This window comes from Pistacia vera, unplaced genomic scaffold (genome assembly GCF_008641045.1).
Source record: "Pistacia vera cultivar Batoury unplaced genomic scaffold, PisVer_v2 Contig40, whole genome shotgun sequence".
NCBI lineage: Eukaryota > Viridiplantae > Streptophyta > Magnoliopsida > Sapindales > Anacardiaceae > Pistacia > Pistacia vera.
Genome location: NW_022196224.1, coordinates 3262169 through 3273912, shown reverse-complemented (window position 1 = coordinate 3273912; position 11744 = coordinate 3262169). Strand labels below are relative to the sequence as shown.

The window sequence follows — 11744 nt, the reverse complement described above, 5'->3', positions numbered from 1 at the left end:
GTAAATTCTCTCCTGAAATGACAAAAATTACCCCCAACTAGTAATGCTAAATATTTATTTAAATATCTTAAAACTATAAATTTAATTAGATTTTTTCTTTATACAACTTTTCCAATATCAAATTTGAACTTAATTTTCTTCTTTACTTTTTCTTCTTAGGATTCAAATTTATTTAAATGACAAATTTAGTCGAAAAATCCAATAATTTACCAATTATATGCTTAATAAAACAACAAATTTACCAATTATACGCTTAATAAAACAACAAATGATATATTCCTAATATATAATGCTAAAATATGCTAGACTCAATAGTTCAACTCGAGTCTATCATTTAATTTTATAGTTTAATTAAAACACGTTAGATTACGTTAGATAGTTTAATTTTACAGTTTAATAGTTATTTCTATTCTAGTTTCCATTTCTATTCTTATTCCAGTTCCCTTCTTATACTTATTCCTGTTTCTATTGCTGTTCTTAATTCTTATTCTTATCCCAAATTCTATTTGTATTCGTAATCCAGTTTCTATTGCTATTCCTATTTTTCAATTTCAATTTTAAAAAGTAACCGTTAGTAGTGTTGGTAATTGTATTTTTACCTAAACACGTGATTTATACATTTTATAGGTCTTTGTTAAATCAAATTCAAAGGATTACTGTATTTTTGTTCAAAATCAAAACCATCTTAACAAATAATTGATGGAGCCTGCATCGGTTCGCAGGCCGTAGTCTCTCTCATCTCTTTCAACTTCATTGCTCTCGTCTCTCTTGTAATTTTTTTTTAATTTCTTGGTAATTCGAAATTCGAAACTAATTTCACTAATCAATGTTTTCTTACCGTCTTTGTATCAGTTGAAGTTATTGATGATCTCAGCCACCTTCAACATTTATGGGATACTAAAGTGGTGAAGTTCATAAATAGCGGAATGAGATAACACTTAACAGGTGGAGATGCCTTAGAGAGAAGTTCCTTTTATAAATCGGTTTGTACCATTGATGGTGTTATTGTTCCTTCTTTTCTTTTGCTGTTTACTTTTTATTTGTTATCACTGTATTTCTACTTTTATTCTTCTATCATTTTGTTAGACTATATCTTTGATTTTTTTTTTTTTTAGTTGTTTTTATTATCTTTTTTATTGGATGAATCTAGGTATTGTGGAATTCTACTCTTAAGGGATTCTGCTACTCTGTTCAGTTGCTGCAAGGAAAAAATTATCCAGACTCATTGATTAAACGCTGACCGTTTAGGGTAAAGTTCTGCTGTGTTTTGTTCTTGTCTTTGTGCCTTTAATTTGATTTAGGAACAGGCAATTTATGCACTTGATATATTTAATTAGCTTTGTGATTGAAGTTAAATATCGTTTTTAATCATCTTTAAATAGATTCTCTGCTTGTTCTGCTCTTCACCCCATGATCCTTCGCTCATCAGGTTTGGTTCTCATTTTGTCTTTTGTTGTTTTTTTTGGTGGGTTGGTGTTTTATTATTATTACTATTTTATCTGATAATTTGCTTTTTCTACAGTTATTTTGCATAATTTGACTAGCTCATCAAAGTTTGTGATTTTTTGTGGAGGTACTTCATAATTTGTGTTTTTGTTCTGATTGCTTGATTATACCAACTTTCAGCATGTTAAAATTGGAATTGCCTGTATCGTGGGCAACCACTGGTTCAAATCCTAAATGGTGATTATTGTTGTGTATTATTCATGTGTGTATGGACATGACTAAGTCGTGATTTCCCCATTTCAATTTATCACCTAAAATGTATCCAAGTATTAACATTGTGATTTAAATTAATTATTGCACTTCCATTGGTCACTGATTTGATTAATGAATGTGTGATTTTTTTACTGTAAACAGGTACTCAAATAACTATGTCCTGCCAGTTTTGTGAGGGTACAACTGTATGTAAGCTGTTCCATCGTTCATTAGAAGGATTGAAGGTGAGCCTGGTCTTTGTGAGGGTACAACTGCATGTATGTTGTTCCATTGTTCTTTAGAAGGATTGAAGGTGAGCCTGGTCTATAGGCATGCATAAATCTGGATTCAGGAGCCAAATTCGGTTCACGATTCTTCTGCATAGTAGGCATATGTGAAGAATCTAAAGACATGGGGAGAGAAAATAATCCATCATATGTGTCAGTATAACAATTTAGTTTTTCTTATTTGTGTCATGTGATATTCTTAACATTACCATGTACTGTTCCTATTTCCTTGATGCATCTGCCTTTTTTATGTATTAACCGATGTTGTGTCGTTCACACAATTCCTCTTTCATTGTTGCTTTTCAACAAGCAATTGAAAACTGTGAATTATAGTTCAAGACTTCTTGAAACAGTTCTTGTTTCTTGTTTCTAGTTGATGTTTCTTTCTTTTCTTTTTTTCCCATGTTTTCCTTGTTTATGTGATTTTTTATTGGACATTTTGGAATACGGGGATTTGGTTAGTTTTTACACAATGCTATACTAGCAATATTGATGTACTCATACATGATTTTTGTTCTCTTAATCGTTTAAATTCTTCTACTCTTTTTGATTGTGTTCATTTGTTTTGCTGATTAGATGCTTCACTATATGTGGAGGTGGTAAGCATGAGATATGATTTGTGGAGTACAACTGGGAGAACCTGGTAACATTATATTGTGGTTGAGCCATGGGGAAGTGCAGACTTTTGGTACACCTTGAACACTAGCTGCACAGCTATTGTTATTGCCTCTGTTTGAACTTGTTGTCAATTTGATGTTTATATTGTTCTTGAGCCTTATGACAATTTCCTTAAACTTCTTCATTGTTAAAAGCAATAGTTGAGCCATTTGTATGATATTACTTTCAGGTTTGGTTTTGAGAGTCTTGGCAAAAGGCAAGCTGCGAATGATTTTCAGTTTGATGTCCTCCTGTTTCGGAAGCCTTCGATGGTCTTGCAAATGCTATAAAGGTATTTCTTGCCATGCAGTTATTCTTTATTTTATTTTATTTTTTTTCACCTGAAACTTTCTTAGTTGAAGTAAAACCTGATCTCCCAAATGCAGCAGTTTCTGTAAAAATTATGTTAGCTTCTGCTGTAGAAGTTATTCAATTTTCATGGTGATCCTATGTTCTATCACCCAGCATTCTGCAATGATGAATATGCAACCTATCCTGATACAAGGTCTCGTAAGTATATTTGTATGTCCTTATGTTCCAAAAATGCCTCCTCACCAACCACTAACATCGGACCAATATTGAGGAACCATACAAGAGAAGGAACCTGATCTCTTTTGCCTCCAATTTGTGCCACAGTTTCCAATATAATATCTAATTGTTAGACCTTCATTGTGGTTTAATTAGTATATTTATTAAGTATTGGATTTGTTGATTTTTTAAGGCAATTTTTTGGCAGTGTAACTTGTGAGCTTTTCACTGGTTGAAAGCGTAGGATCTTTTGTAGATGTCACAAGGAATGCTGAAACTAGTATTGAAATTGAGGTAGTATAATGTTATTTTACTGTCTTTAATTCAATGTTTAACTCTCAATAATGGACTTGCTGACTGTAAAAATTACCTGTGTTTGCAAGGTTGAAAGAAAACAATTTTGGAGCTCCCGGATGCTGTAGCAGAAACTGTCAATGGTCACATTTACTTTTCAGCGTACTTTAATTAATGTTATGGAAAAGCATTTTTTTCATTGAAAGCTTTTTCTCTCTAATGCATTTTTGCATCCAGGCTTGTGCTGTGACCTTGATGAATACATACATAATATTTCTCTGCTTTGGCTCAGCATTGCATGCATAGTATAGTGTTGGAGTTTTTATTTCACCAAATTGTGAACAGATGCTTAGATCGAGACGGTAATTGTGCAATACTAAAGTATTTCCTTCCAGTTTTTTGAGGGTTCAACTGTAAATACATTGTTCCATTGTCCTTTAGAAGGATTGATGATGAATCCAGTCCTTATGCATGTGTAAACTTGGTTTGTTTGTCAAACTGGGTTCATGTTTCTTCTGTGGACTAGGTGTCGATGAAGAATTAAAAGACCTAGGAGAGGAAACAAGTCATCAGCATTCACTTTCCGAATCATGAACCTGTTAGGGTTTGACATGGTGTTAAAATTCTGGATAGAAGGTAATTTGAGCCAGATGATAGTCTGTACAATGTTTCTGCATTAGGTTTGCCGAAGACTCACTAAACAGGTGTTTGTTATTGAACTTGGGGCTCAAAAGATGCAGTCTCTGAAGGTAGTTAGCACTCTGATATTTATCTTAACTATGACTGCTTTTTCTTTTCTTCTGTGGACTAGGTGTCGAGGAAGAATTAAAAGACCTAGGAGAGGAAACAAGTCATCATATGCCAATTTAAATTCCTTTTGTTTATTATATCATGCGATTTTATTGGTATTGTGTTTATTTCTTTTATCCATCTTGTTTTATATATTAACTGATTTTGGGTAGTTTTTACAATTGTTCCGCCATTCTTGTTTTTCAACAAGCAATTAGAGACTATATGTGAATTATAGTTAAATACTAAGTTTCATAGTTCTTGTTTCTTGTTTCTTTGTTGCTGTTTCTTTATTTTCTTTTTTACCATGTTATTCTTTATTGATGTGATTCTTTTCTAAAATTATTGATCTATTATGAGGTTTTGGTAAACATTTTGTCAATGCTATAAAGGCAATGTTGTGTAGTGGTTTTTTAATTCTCATAATCATTTATATTTTTTTGCTCTTTATGATTATGTTCATCTGTTTTGCTCATAGGATGCTTGATTGGTAGCGATGGTGGTCAGAATGAGTTATGATATATGTATGACAACGAGGAGAACCTGGTAACATTATATTGTGCTTAGGAATTCTATTTTCTATGGATTTGCTTTAGTTTTGGACAATTTTCAACTTCTATGTACTTCAACCTAATGAAAAGCTCGAAGCATTTGTGATAGGAAGAATTATGTCAGGATGATCAATGAAAAGTAATCATTTTAGGCATCAAGCCTTGTAACCTTACATGCAATCTGAGAGTAAGAATTAAAAAAAAAAAAAAAAAAAAACTAGAGTCCTCCACATTTAAATCTCAACCTGTTCGTTTCGTATGTCGCAATGAGTGTTTGCAGATAGTTGTCAAGAAGTTTGTTTTGCATGTTTGGATGGAATTTATTAGTAGATTCTTCTTAATAAAATTAATTAAGTCTGCCTGTCGTGGTTCAACACTTGGGTTTTCCTTTAGTATGTTACTATTATTATGACTTAATGGTTTCTACTTAAATCGCTACTTGAAGTGTCCAGTCTTAGCATTTCGGTGTGCTTGCTAATTCTTTTGCTCTTTAGTGGGAACAAATTATGCATGCTTGTTTTTGGGGCAATGAGATAAACAGAATGACTAAAATATCCCTTTGTTTTTCTATTAATGATAATGGAGAGGCCCCTTTACTATTCTATTTAAATAGGCTATTCTATTTGTATGGATGTGCAATAGGTGTCTATTCAATCCTTGTTTGTTTATTTGTTTGTTGTTCTTTTCTTTACGGTGGGTTGGAGGAGTTTGATAGTTGAGGTTCATACCTTGGAAGTCATTTGTTCAAATATCATCTCCACAACATTCTATTTTATTTTGATAATAAAAGCAAGTTTAATTCTGTCAATTAACTATTAATTAACAATTGTCTTTTTTGATAGGAGGTTTTACCTCAGATGATTGTTAATAGTACTCTTATAGACAAATGCATCATAATTCAAAAAGCACTATATGCTTGAAGTTTGTTATTTTCTTTATTTTCTGAAGATTTGTCTCTATTTGCTTTGATATACTGTTTACATGCTAAGTGTTTAGGTAGTCTCTTGGGAGCACAAAGAACTTTTCCCTCGTAAAGATTTATACACTTTAATCTTTTTAGTTGGGTGTGTGGTAAATGCTAGCTAAGAATGAGATTGAGATTTGAAACCTACCTTTTTGAATATTGATGCTATATCCTTCCCTTTTTTTTTTTCCTTTTTCTTTTTGATATTGAAGCTTTTGTACCTTATGTAGCTTTGAGCTGTGAATTTGACATTTTCTTCATCCATGCCTCATTGATTTGTCTGTTATTGCATTTGGTTCAATAACACTAGACTCTTTGAACTCGTGGTGCAGAGACAATTTCCTTTTTTAATTACTCATAACAAAGATTATTTTATAGTCAAAGGTCCAACTAGTGTTTATGATTGCTGATTGTCTTGAATCTCAATATCTCTTCTATTCTTAAGGTTGTTTCTGTTGTATTTTTTGTTTCTTTATGGTGTCAGTTTTATAAATGACTATGCATATAGCAGGATCAACATCATAAATGTTGGTAATTATTATGTTGTAAACTTTTTATTTTTTATTTGGTAATTTCGCATGTTATCCCCTCCATTTTGATTTTTCCTGTCAGATTGTCAGCAGCTTTGCTTGTTTGCTCTTGCTGACTTAACAGGTATACTCTTTTCTAATTCCCAATTCATAAAGCAATGCAAACCTAAGTTATAACACTGGTAATATGTTTGTATAACTGTTCTATTAGATATGGTATCTTAGTTCCTTGTTCTGTAACTTGAAAACATTGTTAAAAGGTGTCAGCTTTGTCTTATCTTCTTTTGCATTTTTGTGACATAAGATTAGCCTTGCTTGTTTTGGTGTTTTGTTCTATGGTTTTGGTGAAGACTACTTATATATGATCTGCTATAGGAGTTTGCATGATGCTACAAGTACTTTTTCTATTTTCCATTTTAGAAAGCAGCCAGTGAAAGGCCAAACATTGAAAATCCATTATTTTATCTGTTAGAACTTTCAGTTTCTTTGGCTTTGTATAATTTCTTTAATGTGTTTATTCAGATGTAGGCTATAATTGTTGAATTTGTACACTGAAAGATTTTTGTAACAAGTTCTGTTTTATCTTGTTTGCTTATTTGGATACTTTTGATGTATGCGAGGATGTTGAACATTTGTTATGACAAGTAATGAGCTTGTCATGGACACTTAGATGTGATATCTTTCATTCTAGTAATGTTCTTCTAACTAGCCATAGTTTTTTTCAATATGTTATTGTATTATTACATTCTTTACCCTTTTCCTTTTAAGAGACCTGAAAGATAAAATGGTTTCAAACTTATTGAATAATTTGGAGTTGAGCCCTGGTGTTGGGCAGTTTTGGATCCATTTTCTTGTTATTTAAGATTTTGGAACCAGGGAAATTTTTAGCGGGTGTCTAAGTGAATGTTTAACTTTTTTTCCATGCCTTGTTTGTAGTTCTTGTTGTCTGTTTAATAATTAAAGCTACTCCACTTTTCTGTTTTCTCATTGTTGTCCGACATTGTGGGAGAATATTATGTGCTTAGTTTGTCAGTTCATTGTTAAACAGTTTGGTTTGGTTCTCAACAAATCTCTTCAATTTTTTATTCAAGTGAGAATCTGTTGTTTGAGACTGTAATTTGGTAACATTCTTTTCCACTTTTCCTGATTTGTGCCAAACTAGTTCAAAGTAGGGTTTGTAATCCCAATTTACCTAACCTTTTTTATTTACTGATGATTGTTATGATATACAAAGATGGCTTACTCTTTCCAAGTGCTAGGAGTGATCGGTTCCGAGTACCTTGCATTTTTTTAAGGAATCGGAACCAGATTTGGCCTGTGGGAAAATTTTATTACCCCTAAGTTTTTGAAAAATGACAAATACACTACCAAAAAAATTACAAATATACCCCTAATAGTTTACAAAAATTATAATTTAGTCTCGGTTCTTATCTGGGTACCCAGACCTTGATTCCAGTCCCGGTTCCCGGTTCCAACACTGTAAGAATTGGAACTGGACTGGGTAATTCCTAGTTCTAATTTTCCAGAATCGGAACCGAATCTTAATGGGGCCGATTTCAGTTCCTACTCAGAACCGGCGGATGGATACCTGCAAGTTCCAGTTCTACCCTTTACCTATGCTCACCCTTACCAAGTGCCATGTATATTTCTTTTATTTAGGTATGTGATCTATGAGGTAAAGGTAGGTGTAAATGTGGCATGAGTAAATGATGGCTCGAATGCATGCTAGCCACCTGAGCCTAGATTGACTGTTAAGAATATATAGAATAAAGCCCATCCAACTTATGAGATGCTAACTTGCTGAGTCAGGCCTTAATACCTAAGATAATTAAAAATTTACCTCAAACTTTATGAAAACTTAGTGGGAGACTTTATGACTGGCTGATAGTGCTCCATAATTTGTTTCCAGAACAAAGAGAAGTTGTTTTCTTGCTAGTGTATGCATTGAACACCAACTCATACCAGTCTGCAAGGGTTGCCCGATGTTTTTGCCAGCGTTATTGTTGTATTTGGGTAATGCTGATCATTTGTATACGTTTTTATACATTGCATCAACTTAGTATTTTTCCTGTGAATTAACTTACTATTTGGGTCGCTGCTGCTGAAAAAGTGATCGAAACTGATGGTAAACAAAGTTTAGTTTGAACTACCATGCATCATTAGAATAGCAGCTAATGGGAGATAAGGGTTACACAGCTAGATTAGTAGTCGGTGTGTGGTTCAGATGGAGATAGTAGGATAGTAAGTTATATACTTAACTTTCTTTCTTTACACATTTATTTTGAGAAAAGGCAAAGGCCTTTATCAGACAGCAAATTATGGGAGTTAATGGAAAAAAGTCATGTCAAATTTCACATCTCACCCTAACACAATCTGAGAGACTTAAAAATTGTAGTTTTAATTATAAACTGAAAGTCTGAATTGATTCTACATTGAATTCTTTAACAGAAACCAAGCTCACAAGATTGAAGGGCTTGGTGAGTTTGTCATTCTCCTTTAAGCTAAATGAAGATGGAAGGCTTAAGCTAAACAGCTAGCTGCTGCAGCCACACAAGTTCAGAAACAACTTGTGCCAAAATACAAAGTTTTGTAATTGTTTCTTAAGAAATTTCACTTTGTATACAAGCAAATAAAGCAAAACTAATTAAAACTTATCAATAAGAATTCAAACTCACAATGCCACAATTCTAAACATTTTCTTTTGGGGGCTGGAGGCACAAACTAGTTCTGCCTCACCAGAAAGTTTTAATTACAGTACTACTAGTTCCTAAAGCCAGAGACAAAAGAGATATAGTATCATTGTTCTAATTATAATAAAAAAATTTCTTGCTGTCTCTATCTCTCTAGGCTGGAAGTCTTTAGTTGTCACCAATGTTTGTTGAAATTATTCATGGTCTTGAGTGTATCAAATGTTTGTTTCAAGTCATATGATTTTAGGGTTTTCTTTCTCATATTTTATTAGTTTCATAAAGTTTTCCTAAAGATATTCAGAACATTTATGTAGGAAATTGATCACTTTTAGAGAAGTACTTATACATATGAAATCTGTTATGGAGAGCTCTTCTTGGAAAATGGGTGAAGTTCTTAATGATTATTTTCAGTTTTTTGTTGCTTAATATTTTATTGAATTACTGTTGTTTGGTAAAGATTGAATAATCTATGCATGTTCATCATTCCTTTTTTATCACATTAGTTTTCAGTTTTGAGACTTGCATCCCAGTTCATATGATGTATATAAAGGCACCTATCTTCTGTGGGTTTATTAAAGGATTGTGAAAATAAATCATCTTGTTGAGTGGACCTATTTCTCTCAGATAGTTGGATTTTTGCAACACTAGTACTTGAAGATGGCTGCAAATGCATGTGGAACATTTTGATTCTTGATCTTTTTATTTTTTTCTTATACTTTTTCGTTTTGCTCTGTCTGAAGCATTTTTCTTTTATTTATTTTTTTGCAACCAGTTTTGTGCTATGACTGAATACCTAATCAATATCTAGTTGCTTTGCTTGAATATTGCATGCTAGTGTACTGTTAGAGTTTTCACTTACACCTTAACTCTAAATAGATACTCAAACAACTATGTCTTGCCAGTTTTGTGTGGGTACAACTGTATGTATACTGTTCCATTGTTCTTTAGAAGGATTGTAGGTGCATATGGTCTATAGGCATGCATAAATCTAGAACTAGGCATCTGTGAAGAGTCAAAAGACATGGGGAGAGAAAATAATTCTCATATGTTGTCAATATAACAATTTAGTTTTAACAATTTAGTTTTCTTTATTTGTGTCATGTGATATAATTACCATTCCTATTTCCTTGATGCATCTGACTTTTTTTATGTTTTAACTAATGTTGTGTCATTCACGCAATTCCTCTTCTATTGTTGCTTTTCGACAAGTGATTAAAGAATCCGTGAATTATAGGTGAAGACTTCTGGACACAGTCCTTGTTTCTTCTTTTTGGTTGATGTATCCTTCTTTTCTCTTTTTCCCGTGTTTTCTTTGTTTATGTAATTCTTTACTGGATCTTTTGGAATATGGGGATTTGGTTAGTTCTTACACAATGCTAGACAAGCAATATTGATGTATTGCATAGTGGATTTTTGGTTCTTTTAATCATTTAAATTCTTCTACTCTTTTTGATTATGTTCATTTGGTTTGCTCATTGAATGCTTGATTGTATGTGGTGGTAAGCATGAAATATGATTTGTGGAGTACAACTGGGAGAACCTTGTAACATTAAATTGTGATTGAGCCATGGGGAAGTGCAGACTTTTGGTACACCTTGAACACTAGTTGTACAGCTACTATTATTACCTCTGTTTGAACTTGTCGATTTGATGTTTATATTGTTCTTGAACTTTATGACAATTTCCTTCATCTTTTGCGTTTTTAAAAAAACAATACTTGATCCATTTTTATGATATTGCTTTCAGGTTTGTGTTGAGAGTCTTGGCAAAAGGCAAGCTGCGAATGATGTTGAGGTTTGAGGTTCTCCTCTTTCGAAAGCCTTTGATGTTCTTGGAAATGCTACAAAGGTATTGCTTGCCTTGAAGTTATTATTATTTTTTTTTTTTCACCTGAAACTTTCTTAGTTGAAGTAAAATTTGATCTCTCAAATGCGGCAGTTTTCGTAAAAATTATGTTAGCTTTTGCTGTAGAAGTTATTCAATTTTCTTGGGGATAATTTGCTTTCTGCCTTTTTCTTAGAGGTATCTTCTATCGCCAAACATTCTCCAATGATGAAGATGCTACCTATCCTGATAAGAGGTCTCGTAGGTATAGTTGGAATAATATCTTTTTCGAACCTATTCTTACAAAGATTTACGAATTTCCAAATCATGATTCAACATTGTACTCTGTTTTTAGGGTTTGACATTGTATTAAATTTCTAGATAAAAGGTAATTTGGAGCCAGATGATAGTCCATACAATGTTTCTGGATTAGGTTTAACAAGGACTCACCAGGTTGTTGGTTATTGAACTTGGGGCTCAAAAGATGCAGCCTCTGAATGTAGTTAGTATTTTGATATTCATCTTAACGATGGCTTTTTAGTGATTGTCCTGGAGTAGCTATGTTGAAGTGCAAGCTTTTGATACAACTAAACTAGTGGTAAGGTTACTAATATACCTTTTTTCGGTCTTCTTAACAAACTAATGTTTATTATGTTGAATTGTATGGCATACTCTAATAGCACTACACATCAATGTTATATCTGCATTTCTTTAATTTTGTGCAATTTTCGTTCTACTATCATAAACCTTGATATAGACTTGAAGTTTTTTTTTTTGTCAGAAGAATTGTTTGAAGTATCTGTGATGGGATTTATCTCAATGATGATTATTGATATGTATTATTGATATGTAATTGGGAAAGAGTTATCTCAATAATGATTATGAATAAGTAATCTTCCCAGGCTGATTCTTTTTAATTTACATGCAGTTGT

At 32.6% G+C, this 11744-nt stretch overlaps 1 protein-coding gene across 19 annotated transcripts; it reads left to right on the top strand.

The window, feature by feature from the left end:
* Window positions 1-648: 648 nt before the first annotated feature.
* LOC116141641 lies at window positions 649-11357 on the top strand. 19 transcript variants are annotated; one of them, XR_004129828.1, is made up of 13 exons: window positions 649-770; window positions 853-983; window positions 1151-1249; window positions 1383-1429; window positions 1523-1573; window positions 1861-2138; window positions 2562-2673; window positions 2833-2934; window positions 3379-3464; window positions 3554-4213; window positions 4732-4799; window positions 10735-10836; window positions 11009-11357. XR_004129828.1 is itself a non-coding variant. In XM_031427124.1 (4 exons), exons 2-4 carry the CDS (start codon window positions 4750-4752, stop codon window positions 11172-11174), a joined length of 318 nt encoding a protein of 105 aa, XP_031282984.1. In that variant the 5' UTR covers window positions 4230-4369; window positions 4732-4749; the 3' UTR covers window positions 11175-11357. The 19 variants fall into 19 exon arrangements, 1 of the variants encoding a protein (XP_031282984.1); XR_004129836.1 differs by having other exon boundaries at window positions 661-725; window positions 853-945; XR_004129831.1 differs by having other exon boundaries at window positions 661-725.
* Window positions 11358-11744: the final 387 nt, after the last annotated feature.